At 51.0% G+C, this 14,096-nt stretch overlaps 5 protein-coding genes across 5 annotated transcripts; 3 read left to right on the plus strand and 2 right to left on the minus strand.

Annotated features, from left to right (window-relative positions):
• Positions 1-1,120: 1,120 nt before the first annotated feature.
• On the plus strand, positions 1,121-2,273 carry SETTUDRAFT_42792 (uncharacterized protein; the record flags this gene model as incomplete). Its single annotated transcript, XM_008029966.1, has 3 exons — positions 1,121-1,315; positions 1,373-1,826; positions 1,876-2,273. 3 exons carry the CDS (start codon positions 1,121-1,123, stop codon positions 2,271-2,273), a joined length of 1,047 nt encoding a protein of 348 aa, XP_008028157.1.
• An 873-nt stretch (positions 2,274-3,146) lies between these two features.
• Positions 3,147-5,342, plus strand: SETTUDRAFT_33092 (uncharacterized protein; the record flags this gene model as incomplete). The annotated part of the gene is made up of 2 exons (XM_008029914.1): positions 3,147-3,939; positions 3,991-5,342. 2 exons carry the CDS (start codon positions 3,147-3,149, stop codon positions 5,340-5,342), a joined length of 2,145 nt encoding a protein of 714 aa, XP_008028105.1.
• A 2,443-nt stretch (positions 5,343-7,785) lies between these two features.
• Positions 7,786-9,409, minus strand: SETTUDRAFT_138877 (uncharacterized protein). Its single transcript, XM_008030295.1, has 4 exons — positions 9,118-9,409; positions 8,213-9,067; positions 7,952-8,163; positions 7,786-7,890 (listed from the first exon to the last, which is right to left on the minus strand). The coding sequence occupies exons 1-3, from the start codon at positions 9,401-9,403 to the stop codon at positions 8,105-8,107; spliced, it is 1,200 nt and encodes a 399-aa protein (XP_008028486.1). The 5' UTR covers positions 9,404-9,409; the 3' UTR covers positions 7,786-7,890; positions 7,952-8,104.
• A 274-nt stretch (positions 9,410-9,683) lies between these two features.
• On the plus strand, positions 9,684-11,498 carry SETTUDRAFT_119087 (uncharacterized protein). The gene is made up of 2 exons (XM_008030296.1): positions 9,684-9,780; positions 9,832-11,498. Exons 1-2 carry the CDS (start codon positions 9,691-9,693, stop codon positions 11,233-11,235), a joined length of 1,494 nt encoding a protein of 497 aa, XP_008028487.1. The 5' UTR covers positions 9,684-9,690; the 3' UTR covers positions 11,236-11,498.
• Positions 11,499-11,823: 325 nt separating this feature from the next.
• On the minus strand, positions 11,824-13,992 carry SETTUDRAFT_172612 (uncharacterized protein; the record flags this gene model as incomplete). Its single annotated transcript, XM_008030297.1, has 2 exons — positions 11,824-13,798; positions 13,906-13,992. 2 exons carry the CDS (start codon positions 13,990-13,992, stop codon positions 11,924-11,926), a joined length of 1,962 nt encoding a protein of 653 aa, XP_008028488.1. The 3' UTR covers positions 11,824-11,923.
• Positions 13,993-14,096: the final 104 nt, after the last annotated feature.

Here is a 14,096-nt window from a genome sequence, read left to right on the forward strand (position 1 = left end):
TCTCTTGGCTGGCTGGTTGCTGGGTAGGAGTGGCTGGGTAGGGTCCTCTCTGTCCATTTCCCTGTCGATCTGAGCCTCTGGGCCTAGGCTCTCTTGTCTCTGTTCTAGCACTTGGGCTTCGATAGTATCGCTTTCTGGTGGCATTCTGTTGCTGGGGTTCTCTTATTACTAAGCAGAGTGGTCTGTGTGTTTTTGTTTTGAGTGTGAGACGTGTCTTGACTATCTACTCTTATAGCTTATAGCTCCACAGCGCGCACGCTGCACGTCTTAAAACTTGCTGTAATTAGTTTCTTGTAAGGGATTTGTATATATTTAACAAAATTTACACCTATTCTAGAAAACTTGACGTTGGTGTTTTTGAAGGCTGAGGCATAGTATCCCTTAGCCCATCACATTGCTACGCCATCTTGGCCCCCAACGAATCTGGTTTGTACGTGCAACAAGCACCTTATGCATGCTAATTGCGCCTCGGAGTTTGCTTTTAGGACAGTAAGGTGGATGGCATAGTGTCCCATTGGCTAACCGGCGCGGAGACGGTCCATGTTACACTTTTGATTTGCTGAGCATCCAACACCGACTCCAGGCGGCCTATCGTGGCAAAGCCCAGTCTGACTCGTGAAGCGCAGTGTAACGTTCTGTCTGTGCCTCAAGCCAGTGGATAGCTTACCGGAACCTGTCTATTAGCTTCCAGCTGCATGGTACTAGTCGGAGCTGAAAATGAACAGGCGTCCTGATCTTACATCCGGCGCGGCTGAGCAGCTTCTCATGTCATCCTAAAATCGCGCCGTTGCCCGCTATTTGCGCTCATATCTCGCTGCATTTTGTGAACCTATGAAGAAAAGTCTCCTTGACCATGGCTAACGAATCTCCAGATAGAACGACATGGGCCGTTACCTATCCAACGCCGCCTGCCACTCCAAGTGCAACACAGTTGTCATACAATGGAGCTACTGTAACGGTTATGGCAATATTAACCCCATTAAAGGGACTCCAAGTTCTACCCAAGAGCAATATCCTTCAACCTGATCATGCAACTTCCTTTTCAGGCGTCTGGGTGTCTCTTGATAAAAACACGAACGCAATCGTTTTTGGGAAAGACCCCCGTCCTTCTAACACACCCATGTCTGCCACGAAGACTCCAGGGGATGAGAACTCGTCCCCGCAAACATCCTCCATTTCTCAATCCACCAGCACACAGGCCGCCGATTCTCTTGGTAGCACAGCGTCTTCAACCTCCAGTCCCACCCTACCATCCGCAGCGAAGGGTTCTGGACTTTCATCAGGCGCAATTGCTGGCATCGCTATTGCATGCCTTGTTGCGGGTGCTCTCACTGCGAGCCTTCTCTTCTGATTTTGTTTCCGACGGAGGAAGTCATCCACACCACAGCACACGGAAGTCGATGAATACACGGTAGCATATCAGGAAAAGGGATTCTCTCCCAAAGCCATCTCAGCCAGTAGAGGAATCACGCCGAACGAAATATGTTCACAGCCCTTGGAAGATGGAGCCATAACCGGGGACATTTGCAAGATCAGCAACGCTATCAAGAATCATGTGCAAAGCTACTATCACCTCAATCGCGTCGGCTCCGGATTGATTGATAACGAAGACCTTCACGCACTTGGAGCGAGTCTGATGGTTTCTGTGGAAACACTCGCTTCCTTGATGGGCAACGCTGCAACAAGAGAGATTGCACTTCGATTTGTCATTGCCTGGGTTATAATATCGAAGATGCAGCTGTCCAAGGACTCTTCGAAGAGCTTTCTTCCAGCCGAGATAGCCCGATGTTACGAAGCAATCATCGGTGAGCAACAAGAACACCACGGTAGGTCTCGCAAGTTCAAGTCCATTATTTTTCACTAATGGCGCTCTAGATCCGCCACTAGTAACCAAATGGAGAGTGATAACAGCTGGATTGATGAACTCCAACTACGCTCACACCGCTATCGATGTTTCTGACAGCCGCTACGCGAGCATACAAGCCTCCCTCGTGATGCTGGATAGGGTTCTACAGCCGTATGCCGACCTTCGGATGAAGAATGAAGAACGTAAACGGAACCTTGAAGAGGTTTTGAAGCGCTCAGCGTCATTCGCATACACGCTGTTTTCTCAGCCTAGCACATGGAAATTCGAGTGGCAGAAGGGACAAGGTGTCACGTCAGGGGAGCTATGCGTTTTCCCCGCTCTAGTGCAAGTTGCAGACGAAACGGGTCAACAAATCAACCCACCACGCCCATTCAGTGAGGCTATTGTCAGGCGTTTAGACACCTGAAGCATTTCTTTTTGTTTCACTCAAGAATTTGACAAGACATAACTTCAACTATTATGCCTATGCACTATTCACCGAGGAAACCGATACAAGGCTGTTTTCTTTCTACTTCCTGTTTCCTTACCGTTCCAACCTGAGTCAGTGTTCACTCGGCTAGTGGACTGGGATTAGGTGCGTAGACGCCTCATTCCATTTCCAATTTCGTTCACGGGCAAAGAAAAAGTAATCACTCTATTTCCATTGTGGCACAAATGTCTGATTACGGATACCGGCCAGCTGTAATGAATATTAGCGCATGATAGAGAATGAGCCCCCGCCTGTGCAACAGCCGCTGCGTGTGTTCTAGACCCCAGCGAGGCGTAGCACTGTGGATTCAAAATAACAAGGATTGACTTCGTGGCGTCGTTTAATAGTGAGTTTTGGTACACAGCCAACCACGTAAACTACGCCACTTCCGGTGCTGCACTCTGTGCATAATGCAGTGCACCGTGAGACAGTAGCATTGGATGCTCGATGGCTCTCTTCACTGCACCGTCACCCGCGCCTGTGCTATCAGCCTGACGCAACCACTCCTTTACCGATCTTTGCTGAGCCTTGTTCGGCCTGAGATTCATACTATCTGTAACCAACTCCCCGTTGAACGATTTGAGACACAACTTCTGTACAAAGAGCCTCGCATCAACTGCCTCTGCGTCCTGTCCATACCTTTGACGTGTACGTCGTCGTATGCGGGCTTTGTGCACCGCTATTTTTGCACACGCCCACTCTAAAGTTTCTTGGAGGATGCGCCCGCTGCTGTCACTCTTATCAGCCTCGTAGCATTAGTGTCCATGTAACTGGGTGGTACGACCACCACTCATGCTAACGTCGGTCTCGATGCTGCCTGCGGGCAATTCACTACTCCCAGAAAGACTGCAAGAGACTGCCCCAGTCACAGCCGCGCGCATAGAGACCGAAGGGGCGAGGCTGAAATACTTTAAACGGAGGATTGCGTGGCCGAAGCAGCAACCGAGAAGCCCTGAAGACCGACCGCCATCAACAGCGACTCCGGGATACAGCGATTCAGATGAATTTCCTGCGATACGAATAGCGTACTATTTCGCCGGCTATATTCTTTCCACAGACAAGGCTTCAGCGGAGACTATAGCTTTTGTTGGCATCATCCAACAGGTGCGAACAGGCATTCACGAGGCAAAGACACTCTATCTTTCAGCTACGGTTTCAAACTTTCTCGATACTTATCCAAGCAAGCGCGCATGGATCAAGGAGTCTTTGTATGTGGCACAGCGAACCCTTAATGATATCGGCATGGAATTGGATTCAGCGTGGGTCAACGACGAAGACAGTGGCACGGCTGCATCAAAACGCAAGCTTGAGTGGGTGCTGAAGAACCAGAAAAGGCTGCTAAAGAAACACCAGCAACTCAACCAGTGCCACGCTCAGTTGACTGGCGCCATTCATGTCATGCAGACGGCGGAGTTGTGCGGCAAGCCTGGGGTCGTCGCACACGAGGCTATTTACGAAGCCCCGGTGCGACCGTGGGTGCCCCACGACGAGAAGGATGTGTTACGCGGTCCTTACTCGAGGCAAAAGCATCGAATAAGTCACAACTCTCCGTCCATATCAAATCTTACACTACCACCAGAAGCCGATAAATATGATGCAGAAAGTAAGTTTGAAGCTTCTGGGGTATAGTCAAGACTAACTCAACATTCTGCAGCAATCTCCGTCAACTTGGCCCCGGTAGAGCTAGCAGGATGTATGCCCTCTGATCTTCCCGATAACCAAGAAATGCAAGCTTTTTTGAGTCCTCAGGCTTACAACGAGGGTTTCCCTGCTAGTCCCGGTCTACTCAGAAGACAGCGAGCGTCTACAGACTATGTTCGACCGGCCGTTAGAAGAGAAATACGAGCTCGTGCATCGATTGACATAGCCGCCCCGTCCTGGGAACTGGCCGATACACCCCTTGGACGCCATGATTCGACAGCATCTGCAGACGCTACAATTGGTGTTCCAATAATCGCGAGAAGATACCGGGCTACATCGATTGACATTACAAGACATACAGAAAGGCAGCGATCGCTGCCTTTGGGACTGCCGCGTCTAAGGAGCCAGCCATCTCTCCTGGATGATTTAGCTGACTTTGTTCACCCAAGTATGGAAAGTGAAAACCTACAGGGAGAAATGCTGATCACGTCGCCGACTGGGTCGGTGCCATCTATCTCAATTACATCGACTCCGACAATGGGTCATGCTTTGCCTGTGGCCACGGAGACAATAGCAAAGTATGACTTGGTCACCGAATCTACACTGCAGTCTACAAAAGATTCTGAAGAGGGGGTCACTACACCCGAAATAATTGGACAGAACCAGGAATATAGCAGTCCAGAAGTTGCAGTCGACAGCCAAACTTGTGAAAGCTTCCTATCCAAAAGGACAAATTTAGCTGGAATAGATTGCACACCAGCACCAATGTACCAGCACTGCTGGCCCTCAAGCGCATCTTTATCCTCAGGCTCTCCAGCCACTCTCACTCTCTTCGAAGACGACGAGCCCGTCCTCCGACCAAGCAGCCAGAGACCCTCTCGGCGCACAGCGAAAAGAACATCACTCGCGTCCAGTAATCTTTCCATCGCCACATCACCTTCACCTACAACCAGCACCATTTTCGAGTTGGACGCCCAGCCCCCTGCTACGCCCTTGGCCTTTGACAGATTGAAAAATAATGAGAACACGAATCCAACCCCTTTTTCTCAACCATCCTCTACGATTGTCGTTGAGAATGCCTATTTCTCCTCCCAGCGCATCTTGCCCAACCCGAAGGAGATAACTGCAGATCTACACGATGAAGCAGTATTATCCGTGCTTCGTCGGAGACTCAAAAAACATGTTCCGACGCATACGCTAGCTCTAGAAAGTGGATTGCCTTCATTACCGTCTACTTCGTCGTCCGGTGAGAATTGGGAGCAGCCAGCGGGGAATACGACAATGTCTTCGCAGGCTAAACGGCGAGCTGCACAGGCGAGAAGGATGCATTTGGCGTTTGGAAAGGATGATGATAATCAAAGGTAATGTGATTGAGGTTTGTGTATGTTTATGAAGAGGGTTTGTGCTGGTAATTATCAGATGCTGATGTATTGAATGATGACTCTGAGAAACATTGTTATTTGTCATGAGTGATTCAGACGTGTTGACGCGGCGGATTTCATGATGCAGTAGAGTACACAATATAAATTAACCGTGAGGTACGTAGTGTATCCTGTACCTTATACACGATATATAGAAAGCAGGTTTAAGCACAGTTTTCAACACCAAGAACTGTGCTATGGAGTGATATAGAAGTCCAAATTCAATATCAAGCAGATAGCAAGAGGCAGCATAGTTTCGCACTCATCACCCACACATACAAGCATCAGGACACTGCAGCAAAAAGTTTCAGACGGCAGACTTTTTTTTTCAACAATAGCTACGATACAGTAATAAGCCTACCGTCAATAATAAACCCCCAAATGCAACCAAAGAAGGAAAAAAAGAAAGTAAGAAGCAACAATGGCTTCCGACTCCCTTCTCTCAATCTCCTTGATAACCTATCATTACCACCCCCTAAAGAATGTAAAATCGAGAGATACCAAAAGTACAAACATTACTCGCGAGCTCCGTACACGATCTTCTCATATGACAAAGACTAGAGTCCGAAAAAACCCGGAAATTGCTAGGATACCGTACGAATCCAGTACTGACTTCCATTCCAAAATGAAAGAAGAAAGGTTACCAGATCCCTCAGGCTATCCAGCAAGACAGTCTTTTTGGACTCTAGTCCAGTCATCCGTTCCACCGCTCATGCGTGCCCATCACGACCCCCTCCTTTGCCTCCGGAAGGAGGAAAAAATTACAAGCCGAGGGGGTCGAGATAGAAGGGCAGGCTTAAGCACCGTTCTCGTTGGCGTTGCCGACTTGGGGAATGCCGATGTTGGGGAAGGAGCCGGGAACGTAGGTAGGGATGGTGAGGTGGGTGACGGTGATGGTGTTGTGGCGGTTTGCGGTAGCGGCGCCTGCGAAGAGGGCGAGGGCGGCGGCGGCGACAACGGTGAACTGCATTTTGATGCTTGTTTGGTTGGTTGGTAGTTTAGTTGGTGATTGAGAGGGTGGTCAAGTTCTAAGATGTAATTGTCTTGTCAGTATTGTTGTAGACATGAGGGAAGGGAGGACTGAAGAAGCTGTCTTTTTGAGATGGAAGAGGAGAAGGACGAAGTTGATAGTGGTAGATTGTGAGAAGTGGAGGGTTGGAACGTACTTGTTGTTGGTTTGGAGTAAGTGAAGAGAAGTAGTGATTGAATGTGCTTTGTGTTGCTTGCTGATGAGAAGTTCCTTTCAGCGGAAGAAATGGGGGGTATTTATGCCCCTTCTCCTCGACGCTATCTTCCCAATCCTGATGACCAAGTCGGGTACTGTGCGTTGTGTGTTTGGTTCCGGATATCAACTATGGAACTTGGTAAGGAAAGTATGGGTAAAGATGGCTGTGTGCATTCATATCGCTGCGTTGAGAAGGTAATCGGCTCCGCAGCCAGCATATGATAGTGTGGTACAGAACCATGTTCATTTGTTTGTGGGTCGGTCGGATGTAAGGTGTGCTGGTAGAAGGTTGGGGGAGAGTGGAGTTTCTCCAGAATGTCCATTGATATATGTCATCATTGAGTAAGCGGAAGGGGCCCTTACTGTTGTTCCTTCTCATTCTTATCAAGTGTATGGAAGGTTGAGCCATGAGTATCGTTGTTTCCCGTGGTTTCAACATGCACCTTGAGTATCAGATGATTTCCCCGCTTCAGAACCAGAAGTTGCATGCGTCTCGGTTCTTGTTTCCATACCCGAGATGATCGTCTGGTTCGTTCCTGGAGTGTAGCATTGCGTTATTTGGTTCCCCACTACGTACCCGACCCTGCATGCCACGAGGTTCAGGGACGCGACCCAATCTTCTTGGCCTCCACCCAATGACCGTTGCATACACTATATCTCATTCGCTTCTTGAGATATTGTGTTTATATCATCATTGCACTGAACCAGAATGTGGACATGAATCGAAAGAAGTCTTGTGGGTATGGTTTTGCACAGGGTCGCATTGCCGCAAGACAAAGACTTGGGGCGGAATCAAACCCCACAGATTCGTCTCGGTGAAGTCCGGATTCATGGAGAATGGTAGCGTTCCTACGAGATAATCCGGTTGCAAGATTATTTGGGCTATAGGTAATGCACCTCGAGGACATCACGGCTCCGCTCATTGCATATCATTCTCGGGAAATACGGGAATCGGTGAACACATACCGACATCCATAGATTGGGTGGGCAGTATTTGGGCTTGGATTGGTAATCTTTCGAAGAAGGCAGATTGATGTCGAAAACATAACTCTATGCTACATTAATGCACTATGTAAAGCTCGTACTTGCCTACAAGCACATTGGCAAGGGTAAGGCAGTAAGATCACATCAGAGGCATCGAAGAAGATGATTGTGGGCATATAATGATCATTTATAGAGGTACTCAAAAAGCAAGCATCGCCGCTGGCGTGCTCTTGCGAGTAGATTCATATTTGAAGCACATCGATGAGCATGTTTCAATTTGGTTCTAGGCAGAGCCACAGAATTAGCAATGAAAGACTCCATCTGGTAGCAAAAGGCAAACTTACTATTTGGCTGGAGAGCCCCTTTCCTCCACAGTAACTCTCGAAGCTGGTGGCTTGACCCCTCTTCGCTTTTAGGCGGCATTAACAGGCCGGAGCTGGACGTAAGATGTGTTTAATTTTTGATCGCATATGCTGTATGCAATGATACCGCAGCGTCTATGACAGAAGGTCGGCGACGTTCATCGGCATCTCATCAATCTGAGTAGAGTAGTACACTGCAGCAATTAGCATTGATCCTCCAAATCCGACGTTTCCAAGACCTACGTTCAATGTCACGAAGAATGCGCACGTCATCCTGGGTCACAAAGTTGATGGCTACACCCTTGCGTCCAAATCGGCCACTACGACCAATCCTGTGAATGTAGTTTTCACGGTTTGATGGAAGGTCGTAGTTGATCACAAGCGACACCTGTTGTACATCGATACCACGAGCCCACACATCTGTTGAGATGAGCACGCGGGAATTAGCCTGACGGAAGTCCTGCATAATGCTGTCTCGCTCTCGTTGCGGCATATCTCCATGCATTGAGGAAACGGTGAAATTGGCCTCGCGCATCTTGTCGGTAAGCCAGTCAACTTTGCGGCGTGTGTTACAGAAGATGACTGCTTGTGTGATAGTAAGGGTATCGTAGAGATCGCAAAGGGTATCAAACTTCCACTCTTCCTTTTCAATGGCGATAAAATATTGTTTCAGGCCTTCGAGCGTCAACTCGTCACGCTTGACGAGAATGCGTACGGGATCGGTCATGAACTTGGTCGTCATCTCGAGTACATCGTAAGGGAGGGTAGCGGAGACAACCACCACCTGAGTGGCGGGTGGAAGGTAGCGGTAGACATCGTAGATCTGCTCACGGAAACCGCGGTTGAGCAGTTCGTCGGCTTCATCAAGAACAAGCATCTTGATGTTGCGTGTGCGGAGGTTGCGGCGGCGAATCATATCGGCAACGCGTCCTGGGGTTCCAGAGACAACATGCTGGCCGTAGTCGAGCTTGCGGATATCTTCGCCAACGTTGGTGCCTCCGATACAGGCGTGGCACTGTACATTCATGTAGTCGCCAAGACCCATGACGACTTGCTGAATTTGCGTCGCCAGCTCACGAGTGGGCGAGAGAACGAGCGCTACAGCTTGTTAGTATGCGCTTCTTCAGCAAATCCACGTGCGATCCTACCCTGCGTCTCGCGCACAGCTGTATCGATGACCTGGAGGATCGAGATGGAGAAGGTGGCTGTCTTTCCCGTTCCCGATTGCGCCTGGGCGATGGTGTCGCGGCCTTTGCAGACCTGCACAATAGCACGCGACTGCACAGCCGAAGGCGACTCGTATCCGTAGGCATAGATGCCGCGCAGCAGGTTCTCCTTCAGGTGCATGGCCTCGAAGGTCGGCGCGACCGTGACCTCTTTGGAGGTGGAGAACTCCATCTTGTCGTCGGCATTTCGGTCGATTCCGTCCGCCATGTTGGCTGTGGGGGTCGTGGTGTTATCGGTGGGAGAGATTCAAAAGATGAGTATGAAGTCAGTCTTGTTCGCGATTCCCAGAAAGTTTGGAGCAGCCGCGTCTGAGCTTTGCGGAGGGCCGGAGCCTCGGCGATCCCGTTCCGGGTGCTAGCGCGTTTTCTGATTTATGTGTCGCCGCGACAGGCTCCACCCAGCAGCTCGTCAACGGCACGCCCCAAAGGTCTGCACATCCATCACCGAACCGCTGCTATATCCCAGACTCATAGTTGATACAGGCGACCGCAGCCATGCTTCTGGAAGACCAGCGCCAGCTTCACGAGGACCTGGAGCGGCTTGAGGATGCCGCCGCAGAGCGCCTTCTCGAAGACCCCCCGCATGTACGTCTGCCCTTTGTGCCTGTCGCGACTCGAGTACTGACATGCGGCCAGATTCGCGACCGCCTCGCACGTGACCACGACATTGCACGATTCCTCGAGCAAATCGAAAGCCAGTCGAGCCGCCTACTCAAGATCTATGAAGATGCCGATGGCAAGAAGGAGGATGAAGTGCGCGCTCTCACCCACGGCGACCCGATGGAGTCCTTTTTGAAGGAGGTCCAATCCATCAAAGACTTCCACAACCGCTACCCGAACGAGCCCGTCGAGAACCTAGAGAAGGCCTACAAGAAGCGGTCGCCCGAAGATCACGCGCAGTCTATTGCAGCCATCGACTCAATGTTCACTGGCGAGGAAGGTTTCGGTCGCTTCTTTGACCTGACCACGCTGCATGAGCAGTACTTGAACCTTCCTGTTCATCAGCACGCGCGCCGCCTGACGTATCTGCAGTACCTCGATCTGTTCGATGTCTTCACGCCTCCCCAATGTAACATTCGCCGCGATCAGAAGAAGTCTGAGGCCTACTTTCATTACCTGAAGGCCCTGCAAGATTATCTCGAGAGCTTCATGCGACGGACAAAGCCTTTGGAGAACTTGGACAGGCTCTTTGCTAACTTTGACAAAGAGTTTGAGGAGCTATGGGAGAAGGACCAGGTACCCGGTTGGGAAAAAGTTGCTCCGGCAGCAGCCGACGGCGAAGCGCAGGGCGAGGGCATCTGGTGTTCCGCATGCAAAAAGGGGTTCTCAAAAGAGACGGTCTACGAAGCGCATTTGACAGGCAAGAAGCACAAGAAGGCGGTACAAGAAAGCCAAAACGGCACACAGGATGGTGGCAAGCAGGCAAACGGTGCTTTTGCAGACTTGCAACGCTTCAAGGAATGCGCTGTTGCCGAGCGAGAATTCAGGATACGAAAGCTCGCTGCAGCCATGCAGACTGAGCGCGGCGATACCAAGATGAACGTCGAGCGTAAGCAGGGCATGACTGAACGCGAGCGACAACAGGAACTCGAGCAACTATACTCCGAGACACCGGAAAGCGGCGCAAAGGAAGAAGACAACGACTCGGACGGCGAAGACAAAATCTACAACCCGCTCAAGCTGCCGCTCGCATGGGACGGCAAGCCCATCCCCTTCTGGCTGTACAAGCTGCACGGCCTGGGCGTCGAGTTTCCCTGCGAAATCTGCGGCAACTTTGTCTACATGGGCCGCCGCGCCTTCGACAAGCACTTCAACGAGCCGCGCCACATCCACGGCCTCAAGTGCCTCGGCATCACAAACACGACGCTTTTCCGCGAAATCACCAGCATCAAGGAGGCCGAGGACCTGTGGAAGAAGATCCAAAAGGACAAGAAGAAGGAGAAAATGATGGCCGAGAATGTCGTCGAGATGGAAGACTCAGAGGGCAACGTCATGCCCGAGAAGGTGTACAGGGATTTGGCCGCCGCTGGCATGCTATAATCCGTCGAACTGCCGTGAATCTGTATCTGTTCGTTTTACGCAGCGAGTCCAGATTTCGGTCGTAAGAGAAAAAAAAGAGCATTGCGCTACAGCCAAGCCCGTGGCTACTCACCATCACTCAAGAGGCCTTCAAAAGCAACGTCCTGTGCTACTCCTTGGAACTTTCAAAGGCAAGGTCCCTCAGCGCGTCGTTCCTTTTTTCTATTCCATCTCCCTCCCTTGAATGGCCGCATCGGTCGTCACAAACACACTGCATGGCTGGCGTTATTGGCGTTAACTCAAGGCACGACGAGGACAGTTCTCTTTTTTTCTTCTTCTTTCCATCAGTCCTTGATCCATGCTACATGCCCTTTACAGTTTTGTATCTGGGGGAAAACGAAGAGATATCCCGAGAAGAAAAAAAAAGAGGCAGGGCGAGATCCCTTCAAGGGGTTGATGTATCGAGCATAGTTGGAAGTAGGGTGAAATCATAGATATACAAGTAATCAATCGTTGGAAACACACTCTATGTATTGCAATGCGAAAAAAAAAGATGAAAAAGAAAACAAACTTGGTGAATAGTAGTAGTAGTAGTAGTGACCATGCATTCGAATTTGTACTAACAGAGACACTATCCCCCTTTCCTGCATCTATATTTACAGATACATGGTTGACCAGTCACTCCGCTCACAGAATCAACATGATGGCGCTACTGTCCCAAAAACTCCCAGAGCCCCTCGCCATTGACAAAATCACCCCAAATGACATTGATAAGCCAGTAGTCGCGTCTCAGCGAACCCAACAGCGTGCTCGATGCGCTTCTCGGGGGGTAAATCCTCTGCCACTCCTGCCAGATGCTAAACGCCTCTTCAAGCCAACTCTTGAAACTGACAGCCTCGATAATCGTAGGCGTGACGATTTCCTTGCCTGCAAACGTGCCCCACGTCACGGGGTTCACGCTGTCTTCCTGGCTGGCTTCAAAGTCACCGGCAGCATTGCCGGCAAAGTATGTAACCTGTTCGTGGGCGTCGAGTTTGGGTTGGAGGGCGGCGAATTCCGAGGCGGGGATGAAGAACTCGACAAAGGGTTTTTGAAAGACGTAGCCGTTCTTGGGGCCCCAGCCGAAGATGGGGTCTGTGGATTTGACGCCGTTGACGGCGGGCTGCGAGGCTACTGTCCACCAGCCCTTTGCGTTCAGAGCCAGCAGTTGCTTGCTGATGGTCATGGTTTCAGGCGAGAGACTCTGTTCGCTCCATGGTATGGCTTCAAGGTCTCCTTCGATGTGGCGGCGGAACAGGGCGGAGATGTCGCTCTTCTCGACGGGGTGGCCCCAGAGCTTGAGTGCTTGGGGTGTAGAGACGTGCAGCGTTGGACCGTAGCCATCAATCTCACCGAAAGCGGGCGAACGTGCATCACCCCATCGACCGTTGGGGAAGTCATCCCACGTTGCTTCACGACCGAGGGATCCTTCGCCTTCCGAGATTGCCAGTGTAGTTGCACGAGTGTTGATTGGTCCTCGTGGCGCTCCAGCCTCCTCTTCAGTCGCTTCATACGAAGGGTTGCTCGATCTGGCAGCGGAAATGTGTGATACTATCACTCTGTTGCGCGGACCAGAGTTTACGGCTGATGACCGACGTCTGTGAGGTACGAAGCCGTTGGGTGGCGGCTCCAGGTTGATGGCGGGCGTTGTCTCTACAATGACCTCACCATCCTCTATGATTGTGCTAGGAATGAGATTTGTATCTTCCAGAATATGCGAGACGGCCTTTTCCAGGTTGAGAGTGTAGAAATGGAAGCCTCTCCTGCAAGTATCTGGCCGCGCCTTGATATGCTCCACTATCTCGTCCATGATCTGAACACCCACTTGCTTGACTAATTCATCATCGGTCTTGACTGCGTCCAGTCGCGCTAGGATTTCCGCGGGGAGCTTTGCATGCGACAGCTTGGTAGTCCGAAGCAGGATTTTGTACGACTGGATTGGCATCAATCCCGGTATTATGGGTATCGTCTTGAACACTCCACTCTCGTGCTCCCTGAGCATCTTCTCAAACTTGTCGTAGGCTTCCACGTCGTAGAACAACTGCGTCATTATGAAATCGGCGCCGGCCTTTGTCTTCTCGACAAGATACGGCAGGTCAAACAGCGGATCTTGATGCTCGGGGTGGCTCTGGTCCGAGTGACCCTCTGGATACGCAGCGACACCTATGCAGAAGTAGTCGCCATAGCTCTTCCGAATGTACCTGACCAGGTCAACCGCCCACGTAAAGTCCTTGTTCGAATCCTGTTCCGGCGGCGTATCCTCATCCCTGTACTCTTCACTGCGCGGCGCATCACCCCTCAGGGCCAGGATGTTCCTTATGCCCAGCACTTGAGCCTGCTCGAGCGCCTCGTCGATGAGCTGGCGATTCATATTGGTACATGTCAGATGGAGGCATGTTGTGAGGCCGAGTTGGCGCTGGCAAATCTCGGCCAGCTCGAGCGACTTTGTGGCCGTGGATCCTCCGGCACCCCAAGTGACGGTGACAAACAGCGGGCGGAGCGCCTGAGACATGCGCTCTAATCGCGTCTGGAGGTTTGCAAATCCCTACAGGGTGGCGGTTAGTACTTGTCGTCGTCCCGGCTTCCCGGTCTCACTCCCCCTCCCCCTCGCTTTCGCAATTGTCGCGTGTAGGCGGGGCAAGCGAGACTCACCATTGCCGTCTTGGGCGGGAAGAACTCGAGCGAGAAGTAGTTGGCGCCATCAGGCAAGGCATTGATCTTATCCGTAATCTTCTCCATTGCAAAGACGCAACCGAGGGTGAGCTTGAAGATGGCGTGGCAGAAGACGGGGTGTCATGGCTGCAAGTGATGAAAGAACAAAAAGTGAGGGCACCTGCTCATGT

The sequence above is a fragment of the Exserohilum turcica genome (assembly GCF_000359705.1).
Source record: "Exserohilum turcica Et28A unplaced genomic scaffold SETTUscaffold_4, whole genome shotgun sequence".
Classification (NCBI taxonomy): domain Eukaryota; kingdom Fungi; phylum Ascomycota; class Dothideomycetes; order Pleosporales; family Pleosporaceae; genus Exserohilum; species Exserohilum turcicum.

Coding starts and splice junctions, on each gene's coding strand:
- SETTUDRAFT_138877 (XM_008030295.1), bottom strand. CDS start 9,403: ATGGCGGACGGAATCGACCGAAATGCCGACGACAAGATGGAGTTCTCC. Junction 9,068..9,117: donor AGCTGTGCGCGAGACGCAGG/GTAGGATCGCAC, acceptor AACAAGCTGTAG/CGCTCGTTCTCTCGCCCACT. Junction 8,164..8,212: donor CATTCTTCGTGACATTGAAC/GTAGGTCTTGGA, acceptor TAATTGCTGCAG/TGTACTACTCTACTCAGATT.
- SETTUDRAFT_119087 (XM_008030296.1), top strand. CDS start 9,691: ATGCTTCTGGAAGACCAGCGCCAGCTTCACGAGGACCTGGAGCGGCTT. Junction 9,781..9,831: donor TTCTCGAAGACCCCCCGCAT/GTACGTCTGCCC, acceptor ACATGCGGCCAG/ATTCGCGACCGCCTCGCACG.